Raw genomic sequence first — 20,443 nt, forward strand, 5'->3', positions numbered from 1 at the left:
CGTGCCGCCACGCGAGCCCGCGCTCCGCCGCGGTTGAGCGGAGGAGCTCCGCCGCTTACCGGGCGCGCAGGGCGGCGCTCGGCTGCCCGCGGGTCCCGGTGCCGGCGGGGCCACTGCCTCTCCCGGCGCCGCCGCCTCGGCCGCTTGCACACAGAGGCCAAGATGGCGGGCGGCCAAGCCGGGCGCCAACGACGTGTGACGTCACCGCGCACAGCGTGAGCCGCCGGCCCCGCCCCCGCGCCGTCGATCACGTGACAGCGCCGTGCCGCAGTCGCGCGGGCTCCCGGGGACAGGCGCGCCCCCTGGCGGCGCGGGGCGGAGGGCGGGGCCGCGTGGACCGGCCCCATCCCGGTCCAATCCCGACCCCGTTCCGGTTCTTTCTCCGTCCCTTCCCGCTCCTGTCCCGCTCCTGTCCCTGTCCCGTCGCGGTTCTATCCCGGCTCCATCCTGGTCCTGTCCCAGTTCTATCCCAGTTCTATCCCAGCCCCATCCCGGTTTTATCCCGGTCCTATCCCGGCCCCATCCCGGTCCTGTCCCGGTCCTATCCCCGTTCTGTCCTGGTTCCATCCCGGTTCTATCCTGGTTCCCATCCCGGCCCCTTCCCTGTCCCATTCCATCCCCATCCTTGTTCCCATCCCAGTCCTATCCCTGTTCCCATCCGACCCCATCCCCGCGCCATCCTGGCCCCATCCCAGGAATTCAGGGTTCCCTATAATCCTAAGGCTGCTGGGACAATGTCAGGGATGCCTGCTGGCTTGGATTTGTCGCTGTATGTATAATTCATTGTTATATATCAATATATTAACATATATAACATTTCTCATATACTTTATTTGTTGATATTTCTGTATAGACAATGCATAGATTATACATATACGAGGGCAAGACTCTCTGCCACAGCTCAGGATCCACCTCACACACCCTGATAACAAACCAGTAATAAAACCATCAGCAAAGAGCAGAGCTGTGAAGTTTATTTGTGGCTCCCTCCTTCATGCCCCAAAAGTTATCAGACACAGAAGCAGCTCTCTTCAGACAGTTCATGTTCCACAAAAGGAGGTGTGGGTCTTGCCCAAATTTCAGGGGGCAGGGGGGAGGAAGGCTGGCCTCATACTCAGCAGCTCAGAATGGGTCAGGTGAACTCTTCTGTGTCACCTTTGGTGGAATGTAAGGAGGAACATTGTCACTTTAGAGTGTGACACTGTGCAAAGCACCATGGCTCCATCAGAAGGGTGCATAAGAGAGATTTATTACAGCAACATGCTGCCTTTATGGTTTTTCAAGATATTTACATTTACTTAACAGACACATTCACTGCCCATTGGTCATAAGAAAAAAACCAAAGTTGTCAATAGGTGAGCAAGGAGCCACATCACTCTGTGAGCCAGCCAGAGTCTGTATCTTTTAACTTTCTCTCTTCTATCACGTTGTCATGGGGATAGCCTTGGTGTCTTCCTCAGGAGAGATACGGGGCTTTCCTTTTCTTCAGAAAGCCTTCCCTGGCTCACAAGAACAGCACAAAATGCCTTTCTTACAGAAGATCAGCAGAAGGTGGCTGGACACGTGTCACCCTGATTTTTTAAGATTTTCTAAGCTTTCTGATGTTTACATTCTTGTACTTCTGTAAGTAACTCGTTGTTTTGCATTCTTTTATGGAGGAGGAGAAATTTGATGGGCTGTTGGTTTGTCCAGCGTCTTTGGAGAGGTGGCAGGAGAGGTGGCACTGTCACCCTCCAACCCACTGTCACTTTTAAAAGTCTATCAATGTTGGAGTCAGAAAATAAACTCCCCTTTTGTTCACCTTGAGAGCAGCAGTGTGTGTGCTCGTGTTGTTTCGTGCCCTGCAGTGACAGACACAGACAGCCCCAGGCTCCTGCTGGTTCCAGCTCCAGCCCTCGACAGGACCTGGCACAGCTCTGCCCCGTGCCCACGCCACCTGGCACCGCTTCTTCTCCGGCTTCCTTCTACACCCGGGGCCTCCAGCCTGGCTGGGGGTGTTTGCAGAGCCAAGCTGCAGTGAGAGCTGCTGACAGAGCCAGGAGGAGCACCCAGCCCCATCCCCGGGAGCTGCTGGAGCTGTCCCACAGCCGCCGCGTCCTCAGGGGCCGCAGGGCGCGCTGCCACTGGGTCAGGATGGCAGCTCTGGCTCCGCTCCAGCTGCCCCTGCCCTCCAGCCGGTACTGGTAGGGGGAGCAGGGCCCAAAAAAGATGGCCAGGCCCAGCTGGGGGTCTGTCAGCAGCAGCCTCAGCACGCCGGGCTTGACGCCGGCGCACGCCGCGATTTGGTCCACGTAGCTAATGAAACTCATCTTCAGGTTCTCCCTCTCGGACGGGTTCCTTGGGTGGGACAGGAGAAATAAAAGTCAGGTGGCATCATCCTGCCTCAGCTGCCAGCTCCGTGGGCAGTAAAAGGCTCGGGCTCAGAGATCAGATGAGCCCCAGGCTCTGGGGCAGAGCCCTCTGAGCCCCAAACAAAGCCAAAAACACTGAAGGAGCCTCTCCGGAGCAGGTCCCTGGGGCAGGGGATAAGCAGAAACCTGTTTTGTCTCTGCAGCACAGTTGTGGCTTCAAAATCAGCTCTACCTTAACAGTAGCATCATTGTAGTGCCACAAGTAGCCTGCTATGTCCTTCCCTGAGGTTCAGGGGCGTGGATTTGGCAGACTTCGAGAAGCAGAGATGTAGACTTTCAGAGATAAGAATGCCAAGGGGAAAATCTGAGAAATGCAGAAAGCTTCCCATGCTGGGAGGCACCTCCAGGATTGCTCTGCTTGAAACCTTATCTCCCTCACAGGAGGGAGGAGATGCTGATCTGCTTCAGGAAAATTTGAGACAGCCTCAAGTTTGTTCCCCTTGCGTCTCAGGCTTCCATATTTCTGTCTAAGAGAAATTTCCATATTTCTGTTTAAGAGAAATTTCCGTATTTCTGTTTAACAGCACCATGGTGCAGTCATTGGGGCTCCTGGTCACAACCCCTGTGGCTCTGTTCTGTCCCAGCTTTTCCCCAGTGTCCCCTGAGCCAGCCCTGCCCTGCTGGCAGACCCATCCCCGAGGTCCCCTCCTTGCTCCATCATCATCCATCTCCCATCCCTGTGGACACATCTCCACCTGCTGTAAAATCCCAATGCCAGCAAGGCAGGCTGTCAGCTCACACACACACACAGCAGCCTGGTGGGACACTCACCTGGACCTGCCAAAAAGTGACACCAACTGTCCCCCACCCACACTGCCCGGCTCCAGGGGGGTTCTGGATGGAATCTCGATGGAACCCAGCCCTCCCCACTGCCTGGATTTGGGAGGGAGAAGCCACGAGATGGCACCCTCAGTCTGGAGGAAACCAAACCTTCATCTGGACGTGCTGGGAGCAAGGACATGGCCGGGAGGCCAGGCAGAGGGGGATCTCCAGGGGAGGAGAGAGAAAGAGAGGGAGCAAAGGAGATGGGAAGAGAGGGAAGGGGAGCTGCAGGCCCTGCTCTTGTCATAAAGTGCTCCAGAGAAGCTCATGGTGTCTTGTTCCATAAAGGAGCCACGGGAGCATTTTCCCATCTCACTGTGGGTGGTGAGATAATAGATGCAGAGTTGGGTGGGCTGAGCAGGTCCCTCCCATGCCTTCCATCGAGTCCCCCCTGCTCCGAGCTTGTCCTGGCACACAGAACCCGTCCCATCCCGCCTGCAGGAGCATCACACACCTTTTGACTGCTGGCTTCCTCTTCAAAACCTCAGCCATCATCCTGCTAGGGGGAGGCAGCTTGTTCCAGCCTGAGAACAGAGAAACCAGCGACTGCCCATGCAACCAAAATAAATAAGGGTCTTGGGATTCTGACTCTTGTTACACTATGTGGTCTTGTCTGTTTTGTATGAGGAGGAGATACCACAGATGGAAAGAAAAATGTTTTCCAAATGCCTCAATTTAATTTCAATCTGTACTTTATATGAGCCAATTTGTTAAGTCTAGAAGGGGTCTCATTCACTGTTTTGAAGCTGGGTTAGACCTTCATAGTATCTTTTCACTTTCTGAAAGATTGAAGTTTCATTTAATTATGTCAGAGTTTTTAATTCTAGACAATATTCGTAAGTATTTAATAGCTCCAGCAGCACCTTAAGAGGACATTTTCAGCTCCTTCCCAAGATCCCAGCACCTTTCCTGAGGTGTGGGATGCACCTGGAGGACAGAGGCCACCCACGGAGCTGAAATATGCCCTAAGCTGTGTGGGCAGCAGCTCAGGTTGACCCAAACCTCCCAGCCAGAAGATCTGCCCCATCTCCTACCTGCAAAGACCCCTGTGACCCAGCGAGCCTGCATCTCTGAGCCCACCATGATGGAGCCTGTCAGCTGGATCAAGCCAATGATGGCCAGCGTGGGCTGCTCCAGCTGGGGAGGGAAGATGCACTTGTAGAGGGAACGGTTGTCGTGGATGGTGCCCTGAACAGACTCCTCCAGGAAGGGGAAGGAGAAGTTGTAGCCCGTGGCAAAGAGCACCACGTCAATGTTTCCCTCGGTTGTGCCGTCTTCGAAAACAGCAGAGCTTTCAGTGAATTCCTTCACGTTTGGCTTCAACACCACGGTCCCAGAGAGGAGGCAGAAGGGCAGCTCTTCATTGATAATCAACTTAAATTTGGAGCTTGCAGCAGGGAAAAGAGGGCAGCGGTGTTAGTATCTGGGAGGGACCTAAAATGACTTTTTTTGTGGTCAGAATTCCCCTTCCACTGGTTTGCCATTCCACAAAACTGAGAATTAGGCATTTCATATTATAAAAACCCCCCTGAGCACCCAACAAAACAACCAGAAAAACATACCTTTTGCTGGAGGCCAAGCCATAGTTTGTGTGGTTGAACCATGAATTGAACTTCCGAAACCTGATCCTCCTTGTGAGGGCTGATGGGAGAAGCCAGTCCAGGAGGGAGTTGAAGCGGGTGGTGCCAACCATGTCCAAGGGGAAGCCGTGGTCTGAGACCCGGCTGACGACCCAGGTGTGGCTCCTGGTGCTGAGGAACACCTGGGGGGAAGGCAGGTCTCAGCCTCCCGCCCAGGCATCTCCTTGGTTTTGCCCTGAGTGGCAAATCCCATCTCCTGCACTTGAGCTGACACAGAGTTACCCCAAGGGAAGGAGATGACATCCAGATGAACCAAAGAGGTCGGGTGTCTTTGATAAAGTTCCCACAGCTGCTCATTTGCCAGACCTCAGGCAGCCCAAACTCTCCAGGAGTTGCAAAACTTCTTCAATTGCCCTCTGTGAGAAGTGGAATTTATTAGGAACCTGGGGGTAAAGCTCCCTGAGGTAGCTTGAGCTGATGCCTCAGGTTTGAGCTTTTATATTTTTCAGGTTCTGTGATGCTTTAGTGTGTGGGTCTGGGCTTCATATGAGGGGATGGTGAGCTCTCTGCACAGAGCAGGGAGACAAAACAATTTCTTCTCTAGCTGGGGACCAAGGACAAATGATCCAAATCTCAGCCCAAGAGCACAAACAGCATGGGCTGGAGAGAGAAAAACAGGAAGGATGGGACTGCATGGGCTGGAGCTGGAATGGGACAATTAACTCCAATATGCAAATGGACCAGAACTGATAAAAGTGAGAGACTCTGTGACCTGTTGTCCATTTTGTGACCATTTTGGGTTGTGCTGCTCAAGGTGCATCTATTGATGCCTCTTAATAAATCCCTACTTTATTCTTTAACTCTGTCTAGCCTCTGTTCTAGGTCAGCCCTTACAAGACTTCAGAGCCACTGGCTCTCAGAGGTCTGGAGCACCATGGAGCTGTTCCTTGGCAGAAGCCCTGTCTGGAGCAGCACAGAGCTGTACCTTGGCAGCCACCCTGCTCAGCTCCACGGACAGGTCCCCGCCGGTGTTGCCGATGCCGAGCACCAGGATACGCTTCCCTCGGAAAGCGTGCACGTCTTTGTACTCCCAGCTGTGCAGGTACTGGCCTTTGAAGCGACTTTCAATGCCTAGGCAGAGAGCAGGGAGCATTTCCCACTGCCAGATACATTTACTCACCCCAGCCTCGTGCCCAAATTCCTCTGCAGCTCCCCAACTCTCCCCGCTCCCACCTCCCCTGGCAGCTGAGAAGCCCATGGAAGTCCCCTGCACCTCCCCAGCTCAGTCTTGCTTTGCAAATCCAAAGGAAAAGCCTGGCTGCACCTTTACAAGGTGTTTTTCCCATTCCCTGCAATGCCCCCCCACCATTTCCATCGGATCAGGGTCCTGCTTGCTCCATTGTGGGGGCTTCATGGAGCAGGCAGAGAAAAATCCAGAAATCCATAGGAAAATCCAACCAGGGATTGGGGAAACCAAATCCAACCATGGGTGCTGGGGGAACCCCACTGCTGGGACAGGTCATACCTGGGAAAGAAGCCAAGGGCAAGTAGGGCTGCTGGTAATGGCCGGTGCAAACCATGACAGCGTCGAAGACGTGGGACTCACGGACACCGTGGGTCTCGGTGACCACCTCCCACTGGCCTGAGGCGCTGAAATCCGGGCGCTTCCTCACGCTGAGAACTGTTGTCTGGCACAGAAGCCCGACAGAAGAGCAGTCAGGGATCACACCGTGTTTTGGAGACGTGCCTGTGAAAGGCTGGGGCTGCTGGGAGCGGGCTGGTTCCCTGGGGAGCTGTGTGCCACTTCTGAGGCTGTTTGAGCCCAGCCTGCGTTTCCCCTGGTGATGGCACTGGGGTGTTAAACCAGCCTCAGTTAAAAGGTGGGGCTTAAAGGCTGTGGTCAGCACTCAAAAGGCACGTGGTCCTTGAGGGCTGGCACCTGGCCTTGTCCCATCCCACCTCCACTCTGCAGTTGGCCATGGCCCTTCTCCCTGTGGGTTTGGGGTCCCTGCTTGTTGGACCCCAGGACATCCCTCTGGCTGCCCTATATGATTCGAGACCCTGGCAAGGGGCTCAGAGACCTTGGCACAGAGTCAAAACCACCTGTGCCTTGGATTTTAACCCATGGAAACAATTTTCACCAACAAAGTTCAACTTTGTTTTGGAAACAAAGTTCACCAACTTTGTGTGAAGAGTTACAAGCCACAAGGGTTTGAGTAGAGTGATAGTGAATTTGTCACAGGGTGAAAAAGTAGAATTTTGGGGATTTAGAATGGGGATTCAAGGGGCAAGATGGAGGAATCTGGGCATGTCCTCTCCTTCTTCTTCTTGCCCTCCATCTTCTGCTGTGATGGTGACACTTTTGGATTGGTTTAGAATAGAGACAGACTGTCTAACATAGGTGATAGGTATTGGAAAATTACTGTAAATAAATCACACGTAGTTCTTAGTATGAAAAGCCAACACCACCCCAAGGGCAGGGACTGTGTCACAACCCGACCTGCTGGACAGATCTCAGCAGGGCAGAGAAAGAAAGAGAAAATAAACAACCTTGAGAAGCAGAACCCACGAACCTCACTTCTCCAGTCGTGGGGCTGGGAAAAAAGCTCTTTAACCCCTCGGGAGCCATTCCAGCGACACAAAACCCAAGACCTGCTCACCTGGAAGCGAATGTGCCGCAGGAGGTTGAAGTGCCGGGCGTACATCCTGAGGTATTCCAGGACCAGGCTGTGGGACAGGTAGTTGGGAAAATCCTCAGGGAAGGGGAAGTCGCTGAAGCAGGACATCTCCTTGGAGGTGTTAGTGATGACTGAGCGGTACACAGTGATCCTCCTGGTGTCTGTGGAGTCCTGTGTGAAGCCAGTGATGATGTTTCCAGGTGTGCAGGGGAAGACTTTCTCCCCACCAAGTATATGAATATTTTTCTTCCTCACATTTTGGTACAAGGAATAAGTCAGGACAAGCACCTGGAGACAATCATTACTGCTCCCTCTGTTGGATTAAGCTCTTTTCTGACCCAGAGATGGGGCAACTGAGAGCTGTTTTAAAAACTTTTTTTCAGTTCTATTTTCCGTCTCATGTGATGAGTGAGACAATACAGATGTTAGAATTCACGTCATCACAATCAGAAGCCAATTAATTCTTAATTACAATACACTAGAAGTGTTTCTTGGCCAATCAGTTTTTGCCACACCATGCTGTAAATGCCTTAAAGCCAATCCTCTAAAATTATCCCTCGTGGGTCCTACTACAATGCATCTTTCATAGTTCTATTTCTCCAAAATATCCAGTCTTATTTACAAAATCATCCTTTGAAACTTGTTTCTAGTTCCATTTCTCTCTCAGCAATGTCTGTCCTATCCCATGGCATTTCTAAATCAGCATTTCTTATCTCAAGGTTTGCACACAGGTGCACACTGTGTGAGCCTTCTGCCAGGCTTTGTGAGTTCTCCACAAATCTATTTCCCACATTTCCCCCCTCTCTCTTGAACGGAAAAAACTTCTTTGATAGCTTTGTTTATCGTTTGCAAGCGAGGTACACAAGGCACAATCACTAACACTGTCACTACAACAATCAATGCATATAAACCTATTTTGCAAAGCTCCTTTATCTAAGGTGCAAAACTCCATCCATTTCCCACACCCTCCATTTATTTCCTTCTCCACCTTGGAGTCAGGAGGAGCCCCAGGAGTGGGACAGGCACAGTCCCTGAGGGTGTGGCCACCCTTTCCTCTTTGCTGCAGTCCAAGAGCATCCAAGGGAGGGGATGAGAGGGATAGTGGATTTGTCTTTCCAAACAAGCTGTGGGTCTGCTGGTACATAAAACCAGCGCTAGGAGATAAAAGAAACAATAGGAAGGATTCCACTTGTTGGTGAATGGAAAAAGATATTTGCTTTTACAAATAAACTTTGGGTTTTCTGATAAATTAAATTAGACATTGAAAGATGAAAGAAACAATGGGGAGGGAAAACCCCTGCATTCCATAAGAATTAAAAATTAAAAGGGAGGGTTGTACATTAGAGGGGAATCTTCAGTATCAGCATTCTGGGAAGTCTGAACTTCTCAAGTATCAACCTCTCAGAAATGGGGAAAGGGAGAAGGGAAATGTGGCTGGGAAATTGGGATAAAAGGGAGGCTGCATCCTCCAAAAATTTGAGAGATCCCAGGGGCCTCTCCCTTTATTGGAATGAAGTCAAAGGACTCCTCTGTCTCCTTTCTGGACATAAACCTCCAGTGTTTGTGGATTAGTTTTCCTGGCAGGGGCAGCCCCGGGGGGCACTGACCGTGTAGCGCCAGATGCCGCCGATGTCCTCGCTGCTCTCGAAGCAGGTGGGCTCCAGCCCCTCGTCCAGGCAGCACTTGACAGAGGCCAAGCCCCCAGCCCCGGCCCCCACCACGGCCACACGCCGGACCATGGTGGCCTGCAGCAGGTGACAGGCTGGTGGGAGAGCAGCTGCAAACACAACAGCCCAGGGGTCAGCAGAAACACCACCTCCTTCTTCCCGTCCCCAGCAAAACTCCTCGCTCTTCTCTGGCTGCAGGTGTCCATGAAGGAAAACTGTCCTGGGAGAAAGCCACAGCCAGCTGCTGGTACAAGTGCCGTGCACAGATGCTGCTCATTACCCTCCCAAATCCACTCTGGGGGTCCAGGAATCTCCCTCCTCCACGGGGTGAAAAAGGAGGCACTTTTAAACCTCGCTGTTCTGCTGCTTCAATTTATTCTCTTTTCCAGCACAAACCAGGGCATGCAAAGAAGTTGCAGCTATCTCCTTCTGCCTGATCATCCTGAGACCTTTGGGAGAAACAACTCCAGCTAAGCTGGCTCGTTTTCCCGCTTTCCTTTTTAACTTCCCATTAAAGAGCAATCTCTTGAAAACAAAAAGGGTTTAAAAAGAGGGAAAAAAGCAAAGCAATGCCTGAGTCAGCAGGAGCAGGGCACAGCCATTCAGCAGTTAGGCAGCTCTGTGAAAGCAAGGCTGGGATTACAGGATATACAAAGGGTAAGGAACCCGGGAAACACTGGGTATAAATGGGTGGAACTCAAAGCTGGGGTGTGTAAACTGAGCTGCACCGAGCTTGACTGGAATGCAAAAAAACTAGGGATTAGTGAACACACATGAACTTTGATTAGATAAGAAATACTGCTACTGCAGGATCTGCAGAAAGAGTAATTTATAACTTTTTCTATCGGTTTTGTGTCAGAAAGTAACTTGACATAAATAGAAACTGGAGGAATCTGAAGAAAGCCAAGGAAAAAAATGAGGGAGGTGCTAAACAACCCCTTTGGCATCCACAAGCCTGGCCTGAGCCACTCCTTGATCTGCAGGAACAGGGCAGGACATGCCCACAGCTGCCTGCCTGGTTTTTGAAGCCATCTTTGGCTTCAGGAAAGGACAGGCAAGCTCAGGGTGCTCAAGTCACCCCACCTTTCCAGCACTACTGCAGATGGTTTTACTCCAGAGGGTCCCTGCAACACCCCTCTCCCCCCACCAGCAGCAAAGCAAAGCCAGCAGTGAATGCCAAAACCCTGGAGAGCTGTCTGCCCACTTTTAAACCCTGCCAAACCCACCCAAGAGAAGTGAGGAGCAAACCTTGCAGGACTGTGCTGTGCCTTCTTCGCTGCTCTGCCCTCTGAATTTCCCTTGAGTTCCTCTGGGTGTGGGCTGGAAGGGAAGGCTGAAGTCCAGGCACAGCCACAGCTCTTGCATCACTGACCTTTACACCTGCATTCCCCCATCCTGTGGGCTTAAATGCACTGGAAGAAAGTTCTCAACCTCCCTGTGGCAGTGCCAGGTGAAAATTCACAGATAATCCCAAAGGGAACACGCTTGCAAGGACTCCCACGCTGCAACTTGTCCCTGCTGCAGCCCAGGCAGCAGCGTGGGGCTGTCCTGATCCTTTTGTGGTGCCTGTGCTGGGCTCGTGTTCCCTTGGCATCCCCAGGAGGTCAGCAGAACACGCTCCCTTGGCCAGCAGGCAGCGTGGATGTGGGACATGGAGACTGTGCCCCCTCATTTGGGGAGTCAGGGCTGAGACCCCTGAAAGCCCCAGCCTTGGGAGCTGCCTGCAGCAATTGGTGGCTCAGACACAGGCTCTCCCCCCAGCTCTTCCCATGCACACAAGGAAAGCACAAGGAGGCATCTACAGCACACTCTTGCCACAGCCACTGAGATTTTATTCATTTAAAGTCTCTCCATGCACAAAACAAAGCCTCAGGGTTGTCCAGTGGTGGGGCACGGAGGGAAGCAAAGCCAGGAGTGCTCAGCCCCACAGGCTCCTGTGTGACAAACCTGGAATCTTTCCAAACAACTGGAAACATGCACCAACTCAACCTCAGCTGGGATTTTGGGGTTGCAGTGTTTAGGTTTGGACACTGACAGCCTGACCTGTGTACACAGCCCAGATAATTCCTGGCCACTCCTGCTCCTGTGACACACCACCACTTCAGCTGGGCTTGTCCTCTCTGCATCCTGTCTTGGGCGATCCAGGCACAATTGTGGCACCAATCCCTGCTCTGCTCCTGGCAGCAGGCAGGGGAGCAGAGGGGCAAAAAACACTTGGGCAAGTGCCATCCCTGGTTAATGAGGCCTGCAAAGCTGGGCTTGGGGTTGAGCTGGAGCAGAGGGAGGTTTGTGCTGCAGGTTACAGATTAAAGTTTGTTTTCATCTACTGAAATGTGGTAGTTTCTTCACTCGGGGTCACCATTTGTGAGGGTGTTCACAGGGGACCCAGGATGAGGGAAGAGATGAGAAAGTTGGCTCCATGTTCAGAAGGCTTGGTTTATTATTTTATGATATATATTATATTAAAACTATACTAAAAGAATAGAAGAAAGGATTTCATCAGAAGGCTGGCTAAGAATAGAAAAGGAATGAATAACAAAGGTTTGTCTGTGACTGAGACAGTCTGGACAGCTGGACTGGGATTGGCCATTAATTAGAAACAACCAGGTGAGACCAATCACAGATCCACCTGGTGCATTCCACAGCACCAGATAATCATTGTTTACATTTGTTCCTGAGGCCTCTCTGCTTCTCAGGAGAAAAGATCCTAAGGAAAGGATTTTTCATAAAACATGTTGGTGACACTGAAATCCTTTTCCCAGTCCTGTGGCACACTGAGGAGCTGTCTGACCTGAGATAAAATCCTTCGGGACAAAAAAACCCCAACCAACCAACCCAAACAAACAATAAACAAACAAACGCGCTCTAAAAGCTATAGGAAACCAAAAACCACAGCAGCCAGGAGCAGAAGGAATCCCACCACAGTCAGGAGAGACAGGAGAGAGCTGGAGGAGCCAGCAGGAACTCGTGTCCTGGTGGGCTTCAGGACGCGGTCCCACTGGGTGAGGATGGCCTGCCGTGCCCCCTGCCAGCACCCAGGACCCCCCAGCCTGTACTGGTAGGGGGAGCAGGGGCCAAAGAAGATGCTGAGAGCCAGCCAAGGGTCTGTGAAGAGCAGCCCCAGCACGCTGGGCTTGGCACCAATGAAGGAGGCCAGTGTGTCCAGGTAGCCCAGCCACTCGGTTTTGAGGACTTCGTCAAAGGTCAGACCAAACCTGAATGATCAGAGAAGAGAAAGAGGCCAGGAGGAAAATTAGTGTCAGCAGGGCTTGGAGGAGCTGGGGTGGAGGTCCTCTGCCTCCTCGGTGTTATTGCATCTGGAATGCAGCTGGGTTCTCCAGGAAAGGACTGGATGTAGGTGCAGTGGGAACCTGTGACACAAATCCTGGCCACCACACAGCTCCTGTAAAGTGATGCTGGCTCGAGTCAATCTTCCTCACTCACGAGTTGCACCTCTTCCTCCCCTTCCCCTTGGCGAATCTTTGTTAAGAGGCTTTGGCAAACCAGTTTTGGGTCTTTTTCAAAGCAAGCAAACAAAAAACCCCTCCAACCCAAATCCCTTTGCTTTTTGCAGAAAAGTCACGTGCAGCATGAGAAAGGTGGCACCCTTTAGTATCCCTCACGTTCATTTCCACCAAATATTGCAAGAATACTCAGTGCCTTGGAGAATTGCTTCCAGTTCACCTTCTCTGCAGAATTCACAGCTTCATGTCCCACCTTCAGAGGTCTGCAAAGGCCCACACCCACTTAGCCTTATATTGCATTCTGTGCAATTCTGTACTTTGCTCTCCTATACTTTTTCTCCTATAGCTATTTAAGTGAACCATGGATTTATCTATCACCCAGATTCCTGGGATTGGCTCATCTCTTCCCCAATCCTTTTGAGCCTTTTGCCTGCCTGTGAAGCACACACCAGTGTGCTCAGACACCTGTTCACAGTGAGTCAGGTCTCCATGCTGTGAGATGAGACAATCTGTGTGTACACCTTGCTGCTTGTGGGTTGGCTTTCCCCCCCCACCCCCAGCTGAATTACTTTGCATTTATTACCATTAATTTCTCTGTCATTTTATCTCTCAGTCCCTGGGGATCCTGGCATTCTTCCCCAACTCCAAAGCGAGCTTTAGCCTTGAGTACCCTGAATTAATTTCTTGCTGTCACCAACAGTCAAAATATCAGTGTTAAATCAAAGGTTGCATTGGCTCTTTGCAAGTGAGTAAAGGGGAAGCTGGATCCAGGAATCCTCCCTTCTCCTCTGCCATGTCTGCAGGGAATAGACACAGAGTGAGAGCCCATGTGTTGCTGCCCCAAAAACTCCAGAGCTTTTTCAATCCACCAAAAAACCTTTGGGGCTCTGGGGAATGACTTACCATTGGATTTGTTTTTTCTTCTTCTCATTTACTTCCTTCTCCATGACAGCCTGGGGAGGCAACTGACACAAGCCTGGAAGAGAGAGGAGAGCGCCCTGCGGAGTTAACACCTGGGGGGGGATCTGTGAACTCACTCAGTGATGCAAAACGTGGGAATCCCTTCCCTGGGAGGGCAGGAAACTCTCATTGCTGGCGGTTTATTTGGAAGTGCTGCAGTCCTGCCCAAAATCAGCTCTCCAGTATTCCAAATTCACCCACACCTCCTCCTGCTCTCACAGATGTGTGCTGTCAGGGCACAGGCAGGTGATGTGGGGGCAGATGAGCTGTGCAAGCCCCAGAGAGGATCATCCCAAAGAAAAACCCCAGAGCTTCTCACCTCTGTGGAGTAGTCCTGACCCAGCCCTCCACGAGGTTATTCTTACTAGTTTTATTAAAAACCCCAAACAAAACACCTGGAGGTTTCTTTCCTCACTCATGTTACTGAAGCTTAGCTGAAGTGAAATAACTTGGGAAGCCTGAGCCTTGGAAATGCTCCCTTGTCCACTATGAACTTCTTAGCTCTGGGATCTCCCTGGCTGGAGGGACAAAACCTGTCCAGTTTTGTCTGAGCTGCATTTTGGGGCACAGGAGGGCTTACATTTGCTCCCCTACCTTTGAAGACACGGCTCACCCAGCGTGCCTGCATCTCTGCCACGGGCATGATGGCTCCAAAGGGCTTAATCACCCCAAGGACAGCCAGGGTGGGCTTCTGCAGCTGGGGTGGGAACACGTATTTGTAGAGGGACGCGTGCTTGTTCTCCACCCTGATGATGGATTCTTCCAGGAAGGGGAAGGAGAGGGTGTAACCCGTGCCGAAGACAACGACATCGATGGGCTCCTCCTCAGGGCAGTTGTGGAACAGGACTGAGCTGTCCTTGAACTCCTTCACGCCCGGCCTGATGGTGATCCTGCCTGTCAGGATGTAGCTCGGGAGCTCGTCGTTCACCAGGGGCTCCCGCACCAGCCAGCTGTGGAGAGCCAGGGCCTCTCAGAGTGGGGCACCACAAACAAGCCTTGCTGCTCCCCTGCTCCTCCTCCCACCAGCTCACACCTCCTGGTGCCATTTCTCTCAGCAAACAGCCCTGCCTCCCACCTCCAAGCAGTGACACGTGTCACTGATGTCACCCTGTCCCACAGCGTGAGTGATTCATGGACATCTCCTGCCACCTTATTCCTTTCACTCAGTTACTCTTCAAACCATCTCTTTCCAGAACTGATCCGTGCTTTAAGCCTTCCTTCTCCTCTTTACCCAGAGACCCCCACAAGGAAAACTCCTCTGGGCCTTCCTGGGCTTTTCCAGCATGCCCAATCTTTCACCACTTAAGGGAGCTGGAGCTTATTTTCTCCTCCCCATCGGAGATCACCCCAGTCTGGGCATTGGTTGATGCTGGTTGCTGAACATCTTCCCCTGCCCACACCACAAGCTCATCAGCATGGGATGGGGACCACCAAGAAGTACCTGTTCTCTGGCTGAAGGCCATAGTTTTCGTGGTTGAACCACTGGTTCACCTTATAATTAATCAACCACCATGAAAGGGGGGCGGGGAGTTTGGTTTTGATCAGGCTCCTGAGGCGAGTGTTTAAAATCATATCCCAGGGGTAGCCGTGCTCAGACACACGGCTGAGCAGCCAGGCTCCTCGAGTGGTGCTGATGGTCACCTGGAAGAGAAGAACCAATGCTTCAGGGGATGAATCTGCTGCTTTTCCTTTATAAAGAAACTCAGAGGGGCATGGCGCAGACAGCCGTGTGACAGAAAAGCAGCAACAGCAGCTTTCATTTCTCCTGGCTGCTGGTGATGGAGGTGAAACAGGAGACAAGAAGAAAACCAGCTTGCTTGCTTTCAAGGTAGGTTTTTGACCAAAAAATTCAGGCTCAGAAAGACTGTTTGTACACCATGTCCCTGTGATGACAGCACACTGAGCTGCTGTCCCCTGTTACTGTCATATTTTATGAAAAATCTGTTTGCCAGGGTTTCTTCTCCTGGGAAGCTTCAGCTTCTCCATGTTTTGCTCCTCTGGAATGTAATGTAGAGAATTGTTTACCCAACATGTGAATTGTTTTTAATTAATGGCCAATCACAGCCAGCTGTGTCATACTCTCTGAGTCTGTCACGAGTTTTTATTATTCATTATTTTCTAGCCTTCTGATGTCTCCTTTCTCTTTTTTTAGTGTAGTTTAAGTATATAATTTTAATATAATATAATATAATATAATATAATATAATATAATATAATATAATATAATATCATAATATAGTATAATAAATCAACCTTCTAAAAACTTGGAGTCAATTCTCATCTTTCACCTCGTCCTGAAACCCACCACAACACCACAACGATTGACAACTACAGTCCCCAGTGTCCCTGTCCCCAGAGCCCTGGGGTGGCAGGGTGGTGGCACCTTTGCAGCGACACGACTGGCCTCCACTGCGATGTCCACTCCTGAGTTGCCCATGCCCACCACGAGGACACGCTTGCCCTGGAACACATCAGGATGCTTGTACTGCCTGCTGTGGAAGCGCTGCCCTCGGAACCTCTCGATGCCTTGGGGGGGGAAAAGAAACAGAGCTCTGAAGCACTCCAGCATCTGTGGATTTTGCTGGGAGAACCAGTGTTAAAAAGCAATCCAGATGGCAAGAGCAAGGAAGTGCAATCTCTGGCCACCAAGGTCTTGGGGAGGTCCAGCCCTCCACCCCATGCACACAGAATGAATTGATGCCTCCTCTCCAAAATGGAGTCTCAGAGACAAAGCTGCTGAAGCACGGGAAAATATTGCTGTTGATGCCAGCAGGTTTGGAAAGCAGAAGCAAGAAAAGAAAGGCAGGATTTTCCCCGAATAACCCCTAAATCTTCCCTCCCCAGCCCCTGAAGCAGGTGACCAAAGGCAGCCCTGTACCATACCGGGAAAACACTGCAGGGGGAGGGATGGCTCTGAGAAACTGCCGCTGCAAACCATAACAGCATCAAAGACATGTGATGTCTGCTTCCCCCCTGCCTCCGTGACCACATCCCACTGGCCTGTGGTGGCAAAGTCGGGGTGCTTACGGATGCTGACAACGGTGCTCTGAAATGTGGGAGTGAAGCAAAGTCACTGTCACTGTCATATTTTCCGGAAAAATCCCTTTGCCCAGGATTTCTTCCCCTGGGAAGCTGAGAAGCCTCAGAGAAAAGAAAACAATATTATCTCATTTGCTTCTCCTGTGTTTTGCTGCTTTGGAATGTGGTTTGGAGATTGTTTATCCAACAGGTGCATTGTTTGATTGGTTTAATGTGAATTGTTTTAACTTAATGACCAATGACAGCGAGGCTGTGTCAGGACTCTGGAAGAGAGAGTCACAAGTTTTCATTATCATTCTTTGTAGCCTTCTGTCTGTATCCTTTCTCTATTCTTCAGTACAGTTTATCATACAATTAATAATGTCATGTCATGTCATGTCATGTAACATATCAGCCTTCTAAGAGCATGGAGTCAGATTCATCAATCCCTCCTCTGATGGGGGACCCCAAAAATGCCACAAGTGACCACGGGCACCCAGGGTGGGTGGGGAGCAGGGCAGGGCACCCATCACTCACCCCAAATCTGATGTGCTCCCGCAGGCCGAAGTGCTCGGTGTAGCGCCGGAGGTAGTCCAGGAGCAGGGCATTGGGCAGGAACACGGGGAAGTGCTCGGGGAAGGGGAAGTCAGAGAAGGCAGACATCTCCTTGGAGGTGTTGCTGATGACTGACGGGTACAGGCTGGGCCGGCCGGCCTCGATGTGCTCCTGCCACAGCACCCCGGGGGCATCAGCCTTGTGCCCAGGCTGGGCACTGTCCTACCCTGCCCTGGCCTCAGGGTGCAGCTCAGCACCCAGCACAGCCCTCCACAGCCACTCCAGCCACCCCACAACCCTGCAGAGCTGAGGGCAGGTGAGGATGGCCTTAGCAGCTGGCCAAACAGAGCTAACAGAAGAAGAAATGCCACGGTCATATTTTGTGAGAAATCCTCTTTGCCCAGGATTTCTTCTCCTGGGAAGTGGAGAAGCCTCAGAGAAAAATGTAAAGAATAATTATCTGATTCGCTTCTCCTGTGTCAGGCTGCTCTGGAATGTGGTCTGGACATTGTTTATCCAACAGGTGCATGTTTGATTGGTTTCATGTCAATTGTTTTTACTTAATGACCAATCACCGTGTCAGACTTTGAGGAGTCAGTCACGAGTTTTTATCACTCATTTTTGTTAAGCCTTCTGTCTGTATCCTTTTTCTTTCTTTAGTATAGTTCTAGTATGAATAGAATAGAATAGAATAGAATAGAATAGAATAGAATAGAATAGAATAGAATAGAATAGAATAATAAATCAGCTTTCTGAGAATATGTTGCCAGATTCCTCATCTCTCACCTCATTCTGGGACACAACAAAGAAATTGATAAAATATGAGTTTATCCATAGCAAGGAAGAAATCAAGGCTGTTAGCATGGAAACCAATAAAACAGACACAAAAGGGATATTTACAGTTAGGGAATCTGTGCCTTAGTGAGCAGTCTATGTGCCTTAATATTAATTTGTTGTAAATAATAATAATTAATAATTCGTTGTACACTTGAACTTACTAATTTGTTGTAAACTCTTTCCCATTAATTATTGACGTTAATTCTTTTAATAGATTAGAATAGAATAGAATATCACAAAATTTGCACATGCTTTGCACCAATAAAACACAATAAGCTATTGCTTTGTCCGATGAATATGACGAGCTGCTTTGATGCAGCTAATGACCTAAGATCACGCTTTGTTAGGGGTGTAAAACCTAAGGACAGCCTGCAATGAAGAGGAAGCCGTTGCTGTCCCTGCACCAGTGTGTGTGTGTGGTGTGTGTCCCCATCTCTGCAGGGACAGGGAGGAGGACAGGTCCCCTGGCTCACCGTGTAGCGCCAGACCCCCCCGATGTCCTGGCTCTGCTCGAAGCAGGTGGGCTCCAGCCCCTCGTCCAGGCAGCACTTGGTGGCTGCCAGCCCGCTGACCCCCGCGCCCACCACGGCCACTCTCATGCCTGCAGGCTCTGCTGGGCTCCCAGGGGCTGGAAAAAACCCCACAGATGATCATCACTCTCAGGGGGCAGCTCCTGGCATGCCCTCTATTGGGAATTTCTCTTTCCCCAAACCCCATTCCATTCCCCAGCATTCTGGGCTCTTCATTTACAAGTTAGATTAAAAACCTTAATTAATAATTTTCTCTTTTCCCACCCTTTATTTAAAAAAAAAAAAAAATCTCTCCACTTTTACAGTGTGCTCCCTGGGCTGCTTTCAAACCCCTGCAGCTTCCCTGGAAAACTGGCTTTGAAGTTGAGCCACAATTCACTGCCAGCTTGTATTTACAAGCTGGGTTTAAAGTATCCTGCCCTATCAGACTAGCAAATATTTGTATTTTATCTTTGGATATCTGCCCCTGTCTCTCTCAGAAGAAAAAAAAAAAATGCACTGGAACTATTCAATTTGTGCCTCTGTGGCAGGGTCCTGTCCCCCACCCCCAGGGAAGATGAGGCTGGCTTTGGTGTGGCCATTGGGGCTGACAGAGGGGCTGCAGGTGTGGCACACCTTGGATTCAGGAGGATTTTGTGTCTCCTGCAGGGCTGGAAAGGCAACAGCCCCTGGGTTGGCATCCAGCCCTACAAAACTCCCGGTGGGGATGATGGATTCTAATCCCTGGCAGTGCCATAAAACAAGGGATGAAGGCCAGGCTCCATGGCTTGGGCTGGACAATTCCAGAGGCAGGACCCCCACCCAGGTGCCCTTGGGGTGCTGCTGCCATCTGTGGTTTAACCCCAGGGCTGGAGGGAGCCCCCTGCTCAGGGGAGTGATTCATGCAGCAGGGCAGGATGTCTTTAGGGGTGGCACCAGTCCCTGGAAGACCTTTCAGCTCCCACCAGACACAGAGGATGGTGTAATAAAAGCCTTCAGTGAAAAAAAATGGGGTTGGACACAGTATTTTATAAAACCCACCAAATTCTCCAGAATTATTTCAACTTTCAGTCATAAAGCAGCACCTAATGAATACTCTGCTTTCCTAGCTTGGAATAAAACCTGGACTTTTTGCTTTGTAAATCCAGAAAGCACCAGCAAGAGCTGCTCACTGTCAGCTCTTCTGGGGAAGGCTCTTTTTTTTTTTTTTTTTACATGGTGGGAACTAGCTAACTTATATCACAAACATCTCCCAGCTACATTTGCTATTTGATTCCCTCCCTTCTTGAGGAGAAGCTACAAATAACACCAAGAAATTCCAATTCTGCCACCCCGTGCCTGCTCCTGCCACACTTTCCACACTTTCCACACCGACCCTGAGAGCAGCCCAACTCAGAAGAGCCCAGGTGTGGCACGGGGAGGGAAGGAAAAGCTCCTCAGCCCTCTGGGCACACTTACCTCCAGCCCCAGCCAGCTGTGTGTCACCTCCTCAGTGGGAAGGGAGGGTCCCTCTCCCTCGCGATTTATAGTGGAGCTGGGCAGGGGCAGGGAGGGCAGGCAGCCACCCCACTGCCAGAGCAGTTGCACAACTGCTGGGGGAGGAGTGGCTGCAGTGTCCTGCTGTCCCTGCACGGCCCAGCTGTGCATCCCTGCAGGGCTGGCAGGGAGGGGAGGGATCCAGCTGTGCCCCACGGCCGTGCCAGGGGCACCCATGGGATGTTGTCACTGCTTGCCAAAAAGGGGCTGAAGCTGCAGGCAAACAGCAGGGCTTTGCACCCAAAGAGGGCAGAGCTGGCTGGGTGGTCACTGCTCATGGGGCACAGAGGGCACACCAACAATGCCAGGGCTGCCCCTGCCACCTGAGAGAGCAGGAGGTAGCCACAAAACCAGAGTACCAAGGTCCCAGGCACACAGGAAGGGCAGCTGTGGGCTGAAATATCAG

At 51.1% G+C, this 20,443-nt stretch overlaps 3 protein-coding genes across 3 annotated transcripts in view; all 3 read right to left on the minus strand.

Annotated features, from left to right (window-relative positions):
* Window positions 1–188, minus strand: part of PRRC2C (proline rich coiled-coil 2C) — a 70,098-nt gene extending 69,910 nt beyond the window's left edge. The window contains exon 1 of the mRNA XM_059854661.1: window positions 60–188. The gene's annotated coding sequence lies outside the window, so the exon portion shown is untranslated. The remainder of the gene's footprint in view (window positions 1–59) is intronic.
* A 623-nt stretch (window positions 189–811) lies between these two features.
* Window positions 812–9,973, minus strand: LOC132331325 (dimethylaniline monooxygenase [N-oxide-forming] 4-like). The gene is made up of 8 exons (XM_059854689.1): window positions 9,099–9,973; window positions 7,474–7,662; window positions 6,339–6,501; window positions 5,799–5,944; window positions 4,796–4,995; window positions 4,268–4,620; window positions 3,688–3,757; window positions 812–2,337 (listed from the first exon to the last, which is right to left on the minus strand). Exons 1-8 carry the CDS (start codon window positions 9,228–9,230, stop codon window positions 1,965–1,967), a joined length of 1,626 nt encoding a protein of 541 aa, XP_059710672.1. The 5' UTR covers window positions 9,231–9,973; the 3' UTR covers window positions 812–1,964.
* Window positions 9,974–10,969: 996 nt separating this feature from the next.
* On the minus strand, window positions 10,970–20,088 carry FMO1 (flavin containing dimethylaniline monoxygenase 1). Its single transcript, XM_059854690.1, has 9 exons — window positions 19,960–20,088; window positions 18,466–18,620; window positions 17,138–17,326; window positions 16,466–16,628; window positions 15,966–16,108; window positions 15,024–15,223; window positions 14,177–14,532; window positions 13,526–13,598; window positions 10,970–12,373 (listed from the first exon to the last, which is right to left on the minus strand). The coding sequence occupies exons 2-9, from the start codon at window positions 18,589–18,591 to the stop codon at window positions 12,031–12,033; spliced, it is 1,593 nt and encodes a 530-aa protein (XP_059710673.1). The 5' UTR covers window positions 18,592–18,620; window positions 19,960–20,088; the 3' UTR covers window positions 10,970–12,030.
* Window positions 20,089–20,443: the final 355 nt, after the last annotated feature.

This window comes from Haemorhous mexicanus, chromosome 9 (genome assembly GCF_027477595.1).
Source record: "Haemorhous mexicanus isolate bHaeMex1 chromosome 9, bHaeMex1.pri, whole genome shotgun sequence".
In the NCBI taxonomy this organism is placed as follows: domain Eukaryota; kingdom Metazoa; phylum Chordata; class Aves; order Passeriformes; family Fringillidae; genus Haemorhous; species Haemorhous mexicanus.

Excerpts from the sequence above, each read along its gene's own strand:
- LOC132331325 (XM_059854689.1), bottom strand. The coding sequence starts at position 9,230 with ATGGTCCGGCGTGTGGCCGTGGTGGGGGCCGGGGCTGGGGGCTTGGCC. Across the intron at positions 6,502-7,473 it reads TGCGGCACATTCGCTTCCAG|ACAACAGTTCTCAGCGTGAG; the intron begins GTGAGCAGGTCT and ends CTTCTGTGCCAG. Across the intron at positions 3,758-4,267 it reads GGTCACAGGGGTCTTTGCAG|GCTGGAACAAGCTGCCTCCC; the intron begins GTAGGAGATGGG and ends CTCTGTTCTCAG.
- FMO1 (XM_059854690.1), bottom strand. The coding sequence starts at position 18,591 with ATGAGAGTGGCCGTGGTGGGCGCGGGGGTCAGCGGGCTGGCAGCCACC. Across the intron at positions 16,629-17,137 it reads GGGAGCACATCAGATTTGGG|AGCACCGTTGTCAGCATCCG; the intron begins GTGAGTGATGGG and ends CCCACATTTCAG. Across the intron at positions 13,599-14,176 it reads GGTGAGCCGTGTCTTCAAAG|GCTTGTGTCAGTTGCCTCCC; the intron begins GTAGGGGAGCAA and ends TCTCTCTTCCAG.